This window comes from Dendrobates tinctorius, unplaced genomic scaffold (assembly GCF_039654945.1).
Source record: "Dendrobates tinctorius isolate UK_male_01 unplaced genomic scaffold, ASM3965494v1 ptg000158l, whole genome shotgun sequence".
Lineage (NCBI taxonomy): Eukaryota > Metazoa > Chordata > Amphibia > Anura > Dendrobatidae > Dendrobates > Dendrobates tinctorius.
The window spans coordinates 20,565,870-20,579,817 of record NW_027361825.1 but is presented as its reverse complement, the minus strand read 5'-3'; the positions used below and the strand labels follow the sequence as shown (position 1 = coordinate 20,579,817).

At 44.0% G+C, this 13,948-nt stretch overlaps 1 protein-coding gene across 2 annotated transcripts in view; it reads left to right on the top strand.

Moving 5' to 3' along the window:
- LOC141051912 (leucine-rich repeat and fibronectin type III domain-containing protein 1-like protein) overlaps positions 1-10,303 on the top strand; it is a 78,711-nt gene extending 68,408 nt beyond the window's left edge. For both annotated transcript variants that reach the window (XM_073549037.1, XM_073549036.1), the window contains exons 3-5: positions 6,313-6,809; positions 7,689-7,756; positions 9,924-10,303. In XM_073549037.1, the coding sequence (XP_073405138.1) occupies positions 6,313-6,809; positions 7,689-7,747 (556 nt within the window). In that variant the 3' untranslated portion in view covers positions 7,748-7,756; positions 9,924-10,303. The remainder of the gene's footprint in view (positions 1-6,312; positions 6,810-7,688; positions 7,757-9,923) is intronic.
- Positions 10,304-13,948: the final 3,645 nt, after the last annotated feature.

Genomic DNA, 13,948 nt, shown 5'->3' with positions numbered 1-13,948 from the left:
ATGGTTTTTTAAGTAGTGGATGTATGATGGCATGCTTAAATGACGAGGGAAAGATACCATAAGAGAGAGAGAGGTTAAATATTTTAGTTAGGTGAGGGGTGACAGCAGGGGAAAGGGATTGGAGGAGATGTGACGGAAATGGGTCACTGGCGTAAGAGGTTGGGTGAGAAGATGCAAGGAGCCTGCTTACTTCTTCTGTGACTGGTTCAAAATCAGAGAGTGAGCTAGATGCAGTGGGAGAGGGAGGACAGTGCATGGTATGAGGTGATTGGGAGATAATTTCCTGTGGAATCTGATCAATTTTTTCTTAAAGAGGTTGTTAAAGAGGTTGTCCCATCAAAGACAACCCCTTCCAACATGTGGCCACTCCTGACGCTATCCTCTCGTTTTGTGACTGGATGCAGCAACCATCCAGCCATGGTTGGGAACTTTAATGGACAAGTTTCCAGTGGTTTTGTGTTTGTGGACTTTTTGAGGGCTCTTCCTCTCAAGACTTATGCAACGCCCTTCCTTCCACATCATATAGCCCATCCCTATATGTGCTTTTGGATGCTGGAATTCCCTCTGATGATAGGACGTCCATGTGTGAAGAAACATCTCTTAAATGACTTTAAAGCAAATAAGAAAAAGGATGGAGACTCATTCGCAGATTAAGATAGAGGTCAGAAGTTGAGCTTGAGAAACTGGTTGTTTTCTTGCAATTTTAGCTTGTTGGAGAGGTTGCAATATAAGAAAATCAAATGGACTGGCTTTGTGTCTTTTATTTTGTCACTTGTGAGAAAGGCACTTGCCCACCCACCTTAGGTTTAGGGTAAAGGAAAAGTTTGTTTTTGTTTTTTTTGTTTTTTTTAAAGGCATGGTTGGATTTTGTTATAGTTGTCCAACTGTTGGTGGCGGTATTCCATCCTCAAGGAGGATGAAAGTTTTTTCCACGTGCACGCTGGCTCACAGAAGATCTATCCCCAGTTTTATAAAGTTTACAATTGTAGAAGGCTAAGACCCTCCCATCATTCAGTTCTTTATGAGAGAACCGCTGCCAGACATCCCTGGCGATGGCTTATCTCTTAAACAGCAAAAGGATTGGCAGTTTGAAAATGGACATGGCAGATCCTTCTTGTGACGAGGTCAGCTTACGCTGAGTCGCTTTCTTTCTTTAGAGTGGACCCTCTAGGTCGTGGCACCCACCCACCTAGGGCGAGCTGACCTTGTGAGGAACCATCCCCTATACAGGGAGTGTCAGGGGCAAGACCAAGGGGGTGAGCCACCACGACTGCTGGAACCAGACAGCCGGCTCGAGTAGACACTAGGTACGAGTGTCTGACTACAAAGGGCGTTCAGGAAACAAGACAAGACAATACGTGAATTCAAGGTATCTTCATTAAGGCAAATTCAGGATAACATTAAGTGCAAAACGTGATAACAGGCAAACACAGCAAGGGGCGTGCGTGGCACGCCAAGGTCCATGGAATGATACGTGCTAGAAGGCAAGCCCGGTTACCGGCAAGGACACGATGGCATCAGACTCCGGACAGCTGGCAAGGATCAGGGCATCAGGCTGTAGTCGTCATGCTTACGATCTCTGGCAGTGATGGCAGGTTCCGGGAATCCAGCAGGCAAACCAGGGTACCGGCAAGGAGGCACGACAGATCTCCAGGAATGGTGCGTGTTAGGGAACACGACGAGGTCCAAGGCAAGATTCCAGGCAGGGTGTGTGCTAGGGGCACACCAGGGTCCAGGGCAAGGCAAGGTGCGTGTGTAGGGGACACGCCAGGTTCAATGTGCAAAGAAAGTTGCGCGTAGGGGACACGCCATGGTTCAAAGTTCAACATACAAGACAGGGTGCGTGTGTAGAGACACGCCAGGGCTCAAGGTCCGAGGCAAGGTCCTGCGCATGCAAGGGACACGCCAGGGTCAGGGTACAAGGCAGAGTCCTGCGTGTGCCAAGGGGTACGCCAGGGTCAGGTTCAAGGCAGAGTCCTGCGTGTGCAGAGGGGCACGCCAGGGTCAGGGTTCAAGGCAGAGTCCTGCGCGTGCAGAGGGGCACGCCAGGGTCAGGGTTCAAGGCAGAGTCCTGCACGTGCAGAGAGGCACGCCAGGGTCAGGGTTCAAGGCAGAGTCCTGCGTGTGCAGAGGGGCACACCAGGGTCAGGGTTCAAGGCAGAGTCCTGCACATGCTGAGGGAGTACGCCAGGGTCAGGTTCAAGTCAGAGTCCTGCGCGTGCAGAGGGCATGCCAGGGTCAGGTTCAAGTCAGAGTCCTGCGTGTGCAGAGGGCACGCCAGGGTCAGGGTTAAAAGCAGAGTCCTGTGCGTGCAGAGGGGCACGCCAGGGTCAGGGTACAGGCTAGGACCTGTGCGTGCTAGAGGGCATGACAGGGTACATAGCAAAACCTGCGCGTACTTTTACAGAAGCACGGGGAGGTATGCCACGGGGCAGGCGAGGGCCTGCGCGTGCTAAGAGAGGAGCATGCAAACATAGTGCAGAGACAGCGTGGGTGCAAGAAAGCACAGAGAGCACGGCTGGGGCACTGGCTAGCTGGTCGGGCTGCAGCACAGGCAGGCGGGTAAGACTCCAGAGAACCCGACTGGGGCATAACAGGCGACACAGCTGTCACTGTCCGACGAGCATGGCTGAGGCACAAGCAGGCGGGCATGGCTAGGGTGGGCACGGCTGAGGCACAAACAGGAGGCTAGGAAGGCCAGGCGCATGCAAAGGGCACACGAAGAAACAAGGCAAAGCAAAGCAAGAAACAAGACAAGGCAAAACAAGGTACGGAACAAGGAGCGGAACGTAGGCAGAAACACAGAGTCAGGTCAGAGCGAGAACAGAGCTAGCAGCGGAGCGTAGGCCGAAGCCAAGAGCCGGGTCAAGGGAGAACCTTGAGACTAGCCATGAAATGTGCTAGAGAGCACAAAAGGTAAGAGAGGAGGAATGGTGCGTGTGCCAGGAGGCACTACAGAGCACAATAGGTAAGAGAGGAGGAATGGTGCATGTGCCAGGGGGCACAACAGAGCACCATAGGTAAGAGTAAGGAAGAACAAGCAAAGACAGAGAACATAGGAAGGACCACAAGGCAAAGCATAGCAAAGGCAAGACATGGCAAAGCAGGCAAGGCAGAGAACACAGGAAGGACTACAAGGCAAAGCATAACAAGGACAAAACATGGCACAAAGGACAAACACAAGACAAGGCACTGGACAAGAGGCAGATTACAAGCACAGAGCGTGTGCAGAGATGCACTACAGGGCAGAGTGCAGGGGCACAGAATACAGGGAGCGACTGAGCAGACCAAGCAACCATGCAGGGAAGCAACACAATACTCAGGCCCAGACCATAGGAAGGGGCGGTCTGATATAGCAACATAGAACTGCACGTCCGGGTCAGGACCAGGGAAGGACTTCCGGTTCAGATCCTCCAGGATCATAGAGAGTGTTGCTGGATCAGACTGGGCTGGACCATAGAGAAGGTCACATGATCAGGGGCTCCAGGAATACAGAGAGGATTGCAGAATCAGACAGTGCTGGAACATAGGAAAGGTCACATGATCAGGGGCTTCAGGAATACAGAGAGGATTGCAGAATCAGAGCAGAGACGGATGGTTACCTAGCAATGGCGTGCAGCCATGAGGTAAGGCGCACGTGCATACTGCTCCAGGCATCTTGCAGCACAACAGTCACGAGGTGCGTGTGCACACTGCTTCCAGGGATCTTGCAGCATCAGACATAACGGGCATGAGAATTCAGTGCATGTGCACACTGCTCCAGGAGTCATGCGGCATACCAGACATGGCAGGCATGATAGTTTGGTGCACGTGCTCACTGCTCCAGGGATCATGCGGCATAACAGACATGGCGGGCATGACAGGCATAACGGACATGGTGGGCATGACACTTCTGTCCCCCAGACATCATCTGTCTTGATGATTAGATTGTCGGCCTAACAATTATCGGCAGCAGGGGGTCGTTGCTACTTGACTCTCAAGGTGGTGTCAGAGTTATTTATTCCAGCATAGAGTGGTTGAGAATGAGAGATCTTTATAGTAGGGTTTGGGAAGTTTAAGGCTAAGTGCACACGTTGCAGGAAAATTTCTGCTCAAAAACCTGAATCCCTTCCCAGAAACCGCGGTTTTGATGCGTTTTTGATGCGTTTTTTTCCGCAGCGGTTTCAAACCGCATGGAAGAAGCCAAAACCGCGGAAAAATCCGCAAAATTAATGAGCATGCTGCGGTTTTTACCGCGATGAGGTTTTTTCGCGGTAAAAAACGCATCAATGTGCACAAAAAGTGCAAAATGCATAGAAATGACTGGGAAGCTTATTTTTAGCGGTTTTATAGCGGTTTTATAGTGAAAACCGCGGTAAAAACCGCTAAAAAAACGCTGTGTGTAAACACAGCCTAAGTCATGTCCCTGCAATTCGTGGGGGTGTCTTACGGTACTGTCACACTTAGCGATGTACCAGCGATCCCGACCAGCGATATGACGCGGTCAGGATCGCTGGTACATCGCTAAGTGGTCGCTAGTGAGCTGCCACACAGGCAGATCTCACCAGCGACATCGCAGGGGACGGGGGTCACTACTTACCTGTCACACTAGGCGATCCTGCGTCCATGCTCGTCGCAGGAAGCTGACGACGAGAAACGGTCTAGGACGTTCTCGTGCGATCAGCGATAAGCAGCGGGGGAGCGGGTTGTAGGTAAGTATCACACACAGCGATATCACTAGCAATATCGCTATAACGTCACAAGTTATAGCGATATTGCTAGCGATATCGCTTAGTGTGACAGTACCTTTAGATGTCTTCCTTTTTTTCTGAGAGCATTTATCTTGTGATTGTGATTTTATCTTGAATCTCTACCAACAAAAAACCTGTAGGCCATGTGCCCCTGGGCAAAACCAGGTATTGAGCACACGTAGAAATTTACTACAGGACAATCACAGGCAGAAAGGCGAAACAAAAAATTATACTACAAGGGTACCATTCCTGCCTGTGAACCCAGTACATGAAAACCACTCATCCCCCATGTAACAGACGTGGTGGAAACACTGTGACATGGTCCAAGGAGAGCCTAGAGGGGCATTACTAGGTGAGCACCTGACTTTTCACTAAAGCCTCAGCTGTTGGGGTTAGGCTTGGCTCCTGATGGACACCAGTTGCTACTCCAGGACAAACCTCAGACACACAGCACCTGTTCCCCAAGGGACTGGTGGCTGGAACGGCTTGGAAGGAGAGGACAGCTGATTCAAGCAGGCACCTGCACGTGCAGACTGGTGCAGCTGATATACAGACTGGTATTGCAAGTGCTGGCAGGGCAGGCTGTTATACAGACTTATACAGGCTGACTCGGCAGGTGCAGATGGGTCCGGCTATTATGCAGATTGCCACGGCAGGTGCAGGTGGATACCGCAGTAATACAGACTGACAAATGCTAGAAAGGAAATTAGGGATTGACAGACACTGGACTCGTGGACAGGGACCTGGGAACTATCAAGCTTGTTCGGGATCAAACTAACAACCTTCCACAGGCACCTCCATGCAGGTACAGGTGTTTTAAATAATAAGTGTCTCTCGGCCATTGGCTGTGGATACATTAGGATGGAGCAAGGCCCCTATAAGTAGGGGCCTAAGCACAGTGCCCAGGGATTAATGCGTAGTTGCGCGGGTAGCAGCAGGCGAGGAAGGAAGAGTGGAATGGGGGCCACGGCGGTGAGTGATTGCGTCGGCGTCCCTACCGGGGAGAGGGGCAACATGCAGGGATGCTGGCGCTACACTACGCATCAACGTTAATGTCAGACATTTTTCTTTCTCATCACACCAAACAAGGCAATTTGAAAAATTGGTTAATATTAACGACAAACAATCTTACACAACAGCATAAAACACATAAAACTCAGCATAACCGAAACGTGAAATCTATAATCACAGTGAAGATGGGAAAGAACATTGCATAAATCACATGAAGACAACGAAAATGCCAGTAAATCAAGGAACCTCCTCAAGGAGAAGAAGTAACCAAGCTGACAAATAAATCCAGGTTAATAAAATAATAAGTAGGACTATAAATAATTAATAACCCACAAAAGTTGTATGCAGACTTCTGTGTAGTCAGCAAGTAAAGCAACAAGACAATAAAATATTAGGAAAAGAAAGCAGCATGCGTTAATATTTGTAGATCTTCTACTCTGGTGGAAATGGACCCATAGACCCCAAATCAATGCTAAATATTACCAAATTTTAATTATTTACCGTATATTGAAGGCAGCCATTGACCTCTTTTTTTGCATCTTCATAATTACTTTTTTTTCTTTTCATATAGGATGATACCTCCAAACAATCGAAGCTTCTTGATCAATGATTTGGCTCCTGGTCGGGAGTATGACCTCTGTGTCTTGGCTGTCTACGATGATGGGATGACTTCACTCACTGCCACGCGGGTTGTAGGATGTGCCCAGTTCAACACGAAAGAAGATAATGGACAGTGTCAACCCCTCCACACCCAGTTTCTTGGAGGCACCATGATCATCATCATTGGTGGAATCATTGTGGCTTCTGTACTGGTTTTTATCATTATCTTAATGATCCGATATAAAGTGTATAGCGGTCAGGATGAAGGAGGGAAAGCGAGAGTCAATAATGTCTATTCGCAGACAAATGGACAACAAGGGATGTCCTGTACCCAGTCCTGTGTCAAGATGACAGGAGCGCCAGAAGAACTGCCACTGAATTCAGACTTTACTACTGAAGATGAGATGTCACAAAGCACAAAAACCACAGAAGATGCATGTGAATCAAAAAGTTCTGTGTCCAAGCAAGGTGAGCTATGAACCATATAGAAAGTCAAGGGCAAAAAATGATTTTTTTTTTTTTATAGAGATCTTCCAAATTGGTTGGTGCCCATCGTAGAATGCCCCTTAGTAAACACTGAGAACTTTCTGCATGTTGGGGTTCATTCAGGCATAATTTTTTTCTCATACGAGTGCTATCCACGTTTTCACAGATTAGCATTCGTAATTCATGGTTTAGTTCACATGTCCAATTCTCTCGGACTGAGTGGTCCGCACAAATTACAGAGACTTGACCGATATTGATCTGAGTATGGTATCAAACTGACCAATGCCAGTCTATGGGTCCATGAAAAAATTGGATATCACTCAAATGCCATCTGTGTGCTGTCCAGTTTTTCACGGATTGTTTAGGAAGCTTGAGAAATCATCATTTTTTTCATCTGAGAAAATCTGATAAAACTCTAACCATATTATGATGACAGTCTGATCAAAAAACTGATGAAATGCAAACTTTTTTTGCATAAAAAAATCACTAACATGTGAAAGAGTCCTTGTATACTATTGGCACACATAGTTTTTCAGGACAGAAGCTGAGCAAACACTGATCAGAAGCTCTCCAAATCTTTTTCCAAATCACAAAACTCTTCAAGAACTTTTAGTGAGTTTCTAGGTATTTTTGAACTGGTTACGCTCTAAAAATACTCCCAAAAATATCTTAGCCACTTTAGGGTGGTTTTGGTTAATACTTGGTATATCTAGTTTAAGGCCTGTCTTGCCACCACTAAGGAGCACTGTCTGCATTTATATCTCCCATTGAACTTATTGCTAATGGTATGTATGGAGCGCCACTTAGTGGGGACTTTAGGCTGAAAAAAAATGTTAATTTGTCATTTTTTGACTATGGCAGGTTCTAAAAATTCTGTGGAGAAGAGGCTATCCTGTGAGTGGACAGATGTCAACATCTGAGGGTGGAAGGTATGAAGAATCGGCTTCTGATGTCGCAATAAACTATTATAAAATTGCAGTACTATGATTTTGTTGTCAAAGTATTTATAAAATCATCATCAACATAACTTAGTATCGGAGTGTGTTCATAGGACCAGAAGTAGTCAACAGCTGAAATGGTGGAGGTACCTCAGTAATTTCCATGTCCAATTTGTGACATCACTCAACATACTGTAGTTGACACTAATCAAGTGATGTAATTCCTCAGGTAACATAAGGACTCCTTTTCTTAAATGGGTTCTCTGGGAGTAGATAAATATAAAATTCCTTTATGAATAAATTCCTAAATACCTTTAATTAGTAAATCATTCTCATTCTGTCTATAGAAGTAATAATTATAGTTACTTATAGTACATGTACTGATGTCCTAGACTATTAATAGGACACCTGCCTGTGAGCATGTGAGTAGAAAGCTATGCCTCTTCCTTTTATATTCTCCCAGTATAAAACCTGATGTAACACTAGAGATACAAGGGAAGAAAAGGTAAGAATAGGCTTCTCACACTGCTATCCATCATGCATTTATGATAGAATACTGGAGATACCCTGGGCGCTGAGGTAAGAAGAGGCTACTCACTCTGCTGTCCACCCTATCTGATCTAATGCTGGTGATACCAGGGGTGCTGAGGTAAAAAGAGGCTGCTCACACTGCTGTGCACCCTGTATATCTGATCTAATACTGGAGATACTCAGGGTGCTGATGTAAGAAGAGCCAGCTCACACTGCTGTCCTCCTTATCTATATGATCTAATACTCTAAATACCAAGGGTGTTCAGGTAAGAAGAGACTGTTCACACTGCTGTACATCAATACCGTATGAGCTAATTCTGGAGATACCCTGTGTGCTGAGGTAAGAAGAGGCTGCTCACACTGCTGTCCACCACATCTGTCTGATGTAATACTGGAGATATCAGGGGTGCTGATGCAAAAGGAAGCTGCTCACACTTCTGTCCATCCTGTCTATCTGATCTGATACCGGAGATACTCAGGGTGCTGATGTAAGATGAAGCTGCTCACACTGCTGTCCACCTTATGATATATGATCTATTGCTGGAAATACCAGGGGTGCTGAGGTAAGAGGAGGCTGTTCACACTGCTATACATCATGTCCGTATGATGTAATACTAGAGATACCCTGGGTGCTGAGGTAAGAAGAGGCTGCTGCTATTGCTGTTCTTCCTATCTGATCTAATACTGAAGATACCAGGAGTGCTGAGGTAAGAAGAGTCTGCTCACACTGCTGTCTACCCCGTGTATCTGATCTAGTACTGGAGATACCAGGGGTGCTAATGTAAGAGGAGACTGCTCACACTGCTGTCCACTATGTCTGTTGGATCTAATACTGGAGATACCAAAGGTGCTGAGGTAAGAAGAGGCTGCTCACACTGCTGACCACTCTGTCTATCTCATCTAATGCTAGAGATAACAGGGGTGCTGAGGTAAATACTGTAAAGCAATAAGGAATTTATTCATAATAACTTTCTTTTCTTCTATCTTTCTTTCCTTCTCTGCTTTTCTTCCTTATATTTTTCTTTCTTTCTTTCTTTTTCCTTATTTTTTCTTTCTCTGTTTGTTTCTTTCTCCTGCTTCCTTCATTCACTCATAGAAAGTCTGTGAGTCCCGTTGTCCTCATATACAATATCACCGATTGACCGCTTTTGCGTTGATTTTACAAATGAAGTCCCAAATTCTGCGTTGTCTCACAAAGGTAGCCAACAGTCTCGCTTCTTCAATTCCATGTCATATTACATGAATGGCTGTCCATGCAATATTGGGCTGCTTTCTGGTCTACTAGAGCAGATAGGCATTGTATGAGCAGGGTAGACATGTCCATTGGGCATTCCACACAGGCATTGTAGTCTTGAGAGTTGTGAGACAATCCCTTGAATCTACATATCATCTACTTTATAATTCATGAGTGCCTTACATGACTTACCCAGGAGGAAAGTGAGATGTGTGTTGTGTCTACCAGAGAAAACAATTTCAGAATCCTCTCAAAAATGACTACTCAAAGAAGCATTTGATCTCTAGACCAGAGTACAAAGTTCCAATGGATGGGTTTCCCTCCTGTCGGATGAACATTTGGTGCATTATTTATTGCATTGATGATTTATTTAGTGTTTGTTTGTCTCGTAAGGATGAAGAGATGACTAAATGTGGAATACCGGAAGTCTACGAAGCGATCAGATGGTTAAAAGCTGATTCATCGACAGAGGTTATAACGCTGCTGTTTCCTGACCCTCTCATCTGCAGTCGGATTGCTGTTACAGACTTGTTGCCATGGAAATGAGCTGGATAAAGTTTCTGATGCCCCCTTCCATATTATTCTCACAAACACGATCACCCCCTCCCCAACCCCGACCTCCACCCAAACCGTATCTTCTTCAAAGCACCTCGGACAATTATGGTCTCGACTCCATTTCTATTTCCCACCAGACCTGAAAATGTTTTCTAGTTTTTTAATATATACTTTTGTAAACCACCCAGATGTTTTGTAATAAAAATCTCTTCAGAGGAGGTCGGAACGGTGAATTTCTGCACACCCACAAGTAGGTTGTGTGAAATCGTATGAGCAAAGCTTTGTCTAGCGACAAGCAAATATATCGCGTTGTACAATAGCCTTTGCCAAGGACACACTGTAAGTAAAAGCAGAACAGTATGGGAGGTAGTCTGAGGATGCAATGGTGCCAATCTTGTTTTAAACTTGAAAGGCATCAATGGAATTTCACATCCAGCTGGGAAAGCAGATGATAAAATAGAGTTTAGTTTATATACGTTACACTAGGGCAGCCAGGCAAAACCAACATTTAGAAATTCAGTGCAGGAGCAATTCAAGGGCTGATGTGAGCCCATGGATCCTGCCCAGATTTGACGTAGGCTAAATTGGGGAGTAGGGTGAGAGATTGTGAGTAGAGATGGGCGAACCCGAACAGTAAAGTTCGGGGTCCGTACTGAACCTCTACTGCTCGAGCATGGACACCGAACATGGACTTCACCAGGAAGTTCGTGTTACTGTTCAAGTTTGGCACCACGAACACCTGATTTCTATAATCTTTACAATGCCTTCTTCTAGACTTGTACTTCTGAATCTCCATATACACCGGAATCCATCGTACATTACTGTTCTTATATAATTACTTTCAGTACAGCGTGAAAGAGGACATAATAATTTTTTCCTCATGTACTGTTTACTAGTTGTATGAGAATATTATTTGTTGATCTTTTTTATTTTTGCTGCCCCCTACTGAATATACATTTTTATTTTTGCTTATTTTTAATATTCACTGTACGGTTACAGAGATTTGTGCCTTTATATTTAGTGATAATTTTTATGGTCTTTACAAAGAAAAGAAGCCTGTGTCAAATTTTACCTCTGTTGCTGCTTCTTGTAGCCTTCTCCTCCCAATGCCCCATGTACACAGGAATCCATCATATATTACAGTTCTTATATAATTACTTGCAGCATGAAATAAGGCATAATAATAGTTTTCTTCATGTGTTTACTAGCTGGACATGAATATTAGTTTTTGATCCTTTTTTAATCCTGCTGCCCCTTGATTATGCCTTTTTTTTTCAATCCACAGGGTTACATAAACATGTGCTTTTTAATTTAGTGCTATTTTGTATTGTCTTTACAAAGGCAGGCAATAAAGGAAATCTGTGGCAGGTTTTACCACTGCTGCTGCATCTTCTAGCCTTCACGTTCTGATGCTCCATGTACACAGGAATCCATCGTACATTACAGTTCTTATATAATATCTTACAGCTTGAAATAACATTTAATAATAGTTCTCTTCATGTGTTTACTAGCTGGACATGAATATTAGTTTTTGATCCTTTTTTATTACTGCTGCCCCCTGATTAAGCAGTTTGCTTCTTCTAGCCTTCACATTCTGATTCGCCATGTACACAGGAATCCATCATACATTACACTTCTTATATAATATCTTACAGCTTAAAATAAGACAATCATATTTCTCCTTTTTAGTGTTTACTAACTGCACATGGCTTCTCCCCTCATAGTGGAATCTATCAGCTCATAAACTCCACAAAGTTGTTAAAATATTGGAGAGCCTAACTCCAGTCTTCTTTCTCTCTTTTAAAGGTCTAGAGTTTTTATCACCAAAATGCAGAGGGCATTTTTTAATTTTTCTAATCATATATAAAAGTTTTATAATTTGAATTCTTTTTACTTTACAACAATTTTCTGGAGGTGACTTGTACTCATTAGAAAAGTTTATAATGATTAAAGGGGTTGTCCCCTTTCAAAAATGCTTTTCAATTAAGATCCCTTAGTAAGAAAACAAACAAACTAATTTTGCTTTATTTACCCTGTCCAGATCCAGTGCTGAGCCTTGGTGGTTTCGCCCAGTATCTGTTGTTTTTTGCTACCCTGGCGTCACATCAACAGCGCTGCAGACAATTATACGCAGCGCCTTTGCTGTGACAGTACTGGACCCAGGCCAGGTAAATAAAAAACTTTTTTTTTAACTATTAAGAAAACTTGATGAAACACATTTCTGAAATGGAACAACCTCTTTAAAAATTTAGGAGACATGGAGAGGTGATTGCCAAAGTAAAGCAAGGTGCTGTAAAGAGACAACACTGGTATCTGAACAGGCATCTGAAGATGATTTCTCTTCTACTTGTGGTGGTATTTATTTTTCAAAATGGCATCCAGTCCTATTGGTTGTTACTTACAACTGGTAAAACTCTTACTTCATCATTGATAGGACAAGAACAGGAAAGTTAGTTATTACTTTTTAACAAAGTAATTCAAAAGTGACGATTATGGCTGCACTTTTTGCAAATATATCTACCACAATTGAATATAATAATATTAATATCCAACAACAGTCTGGTTGTGGTAAGAAATAATTCCAAAAGATTCTATTATTCAATAAATGGTGGATTTGGGTGACGAAGGTTAATATATTATTTCATATATAAGATTGACAGAATATTCATCGTGTCCTTTATTATGACCTGGAGTCTGGAACATGTCAAAATGAGATGTCAAAGTCGTGTCCGAACAGGACCATAATTCATATTGAAGATTTATGATTTTATGATGCCAACCTATTCCTATGGGTCCCATAGTCCCCAGGGACAGATTCAGGCTTCAAAGATTTGTCCTTGGAAATGTCAATTTTCTAAGTGTTGACGAAAATCACGAAATGCCCTTCTTATTTTGGATGTTGGATTTAATCTTTGCCTTAGGCATGACTTATGTTCTTGCCAAGGGCATGATGCAGCATGTCCTGGTGGTCCTGCGGCGGTGTGTTACCTATCAATCCACCAATCAAATAAGAGCCCATGGCTAATGTGACTTTATAATTGGAGCAGTGAGCGGATCAGCCAAAGCATAAAAGTAAGACAAGTTATAAAAAAATACTATGAATGCTAGTAAATAGGCAAATTTTCTAAAATTGGGCATTTGTATAATGTCAGGAGGAGGTATAAGGCCTCCGATTCTGGGTAACGTGTATATCATTGACAGTTGCTGAAGGAAATGTATAATGGTGGCCAAATACTATTTTCTGACCTGCTCACATTCACTTGGCTGTTGCTTTGAATGTTCTCAATTTTGGAGTAAGGAACGAGTGACTATCGCACCTCATAGCCATTGTGTTATTTACATTTACTATTTCTTTACTACAGGGCATATGCTAATTTTGATTTTATCTTGGGTTCTGTTCGATAAATGGCCACCATGTGAATGCACAACTATACATTGCACTTATAACATCATATGCTGTGGCTCAATTTTTTTTTTATTTTGGCTTGAGCTTTGACCAGGAGTAAAACAAAATCATCTTTACTATGGGTTCTACTTTTTGTGGAAGGTGAGTTAGGCTATGTGCACACGTTGCGGATTCTGCTGCGTTTCCGCAGCGGTTTTGGCCCTGCGGAAACGCAGCAGTTCTGCAGACATGGTACAGTACCATGTTACCCTATGGTATTTCAAATCCGCTGTGCTCACGCTGCAGTTTGTTCCGCGCGGTTTTGCTGCGGTTTACAAACCGCAGCATGTCAATTGTTTGTGCGGATTCCGCAGCGGTTTCACACCTTTAACATAGTAGAGGTGTGAAATCGCAGGGCAAAACCGCAGGCTAATCCGCAGGAAAACCGCAGGTCACTTTACCTGTGGTTTTACCTGCG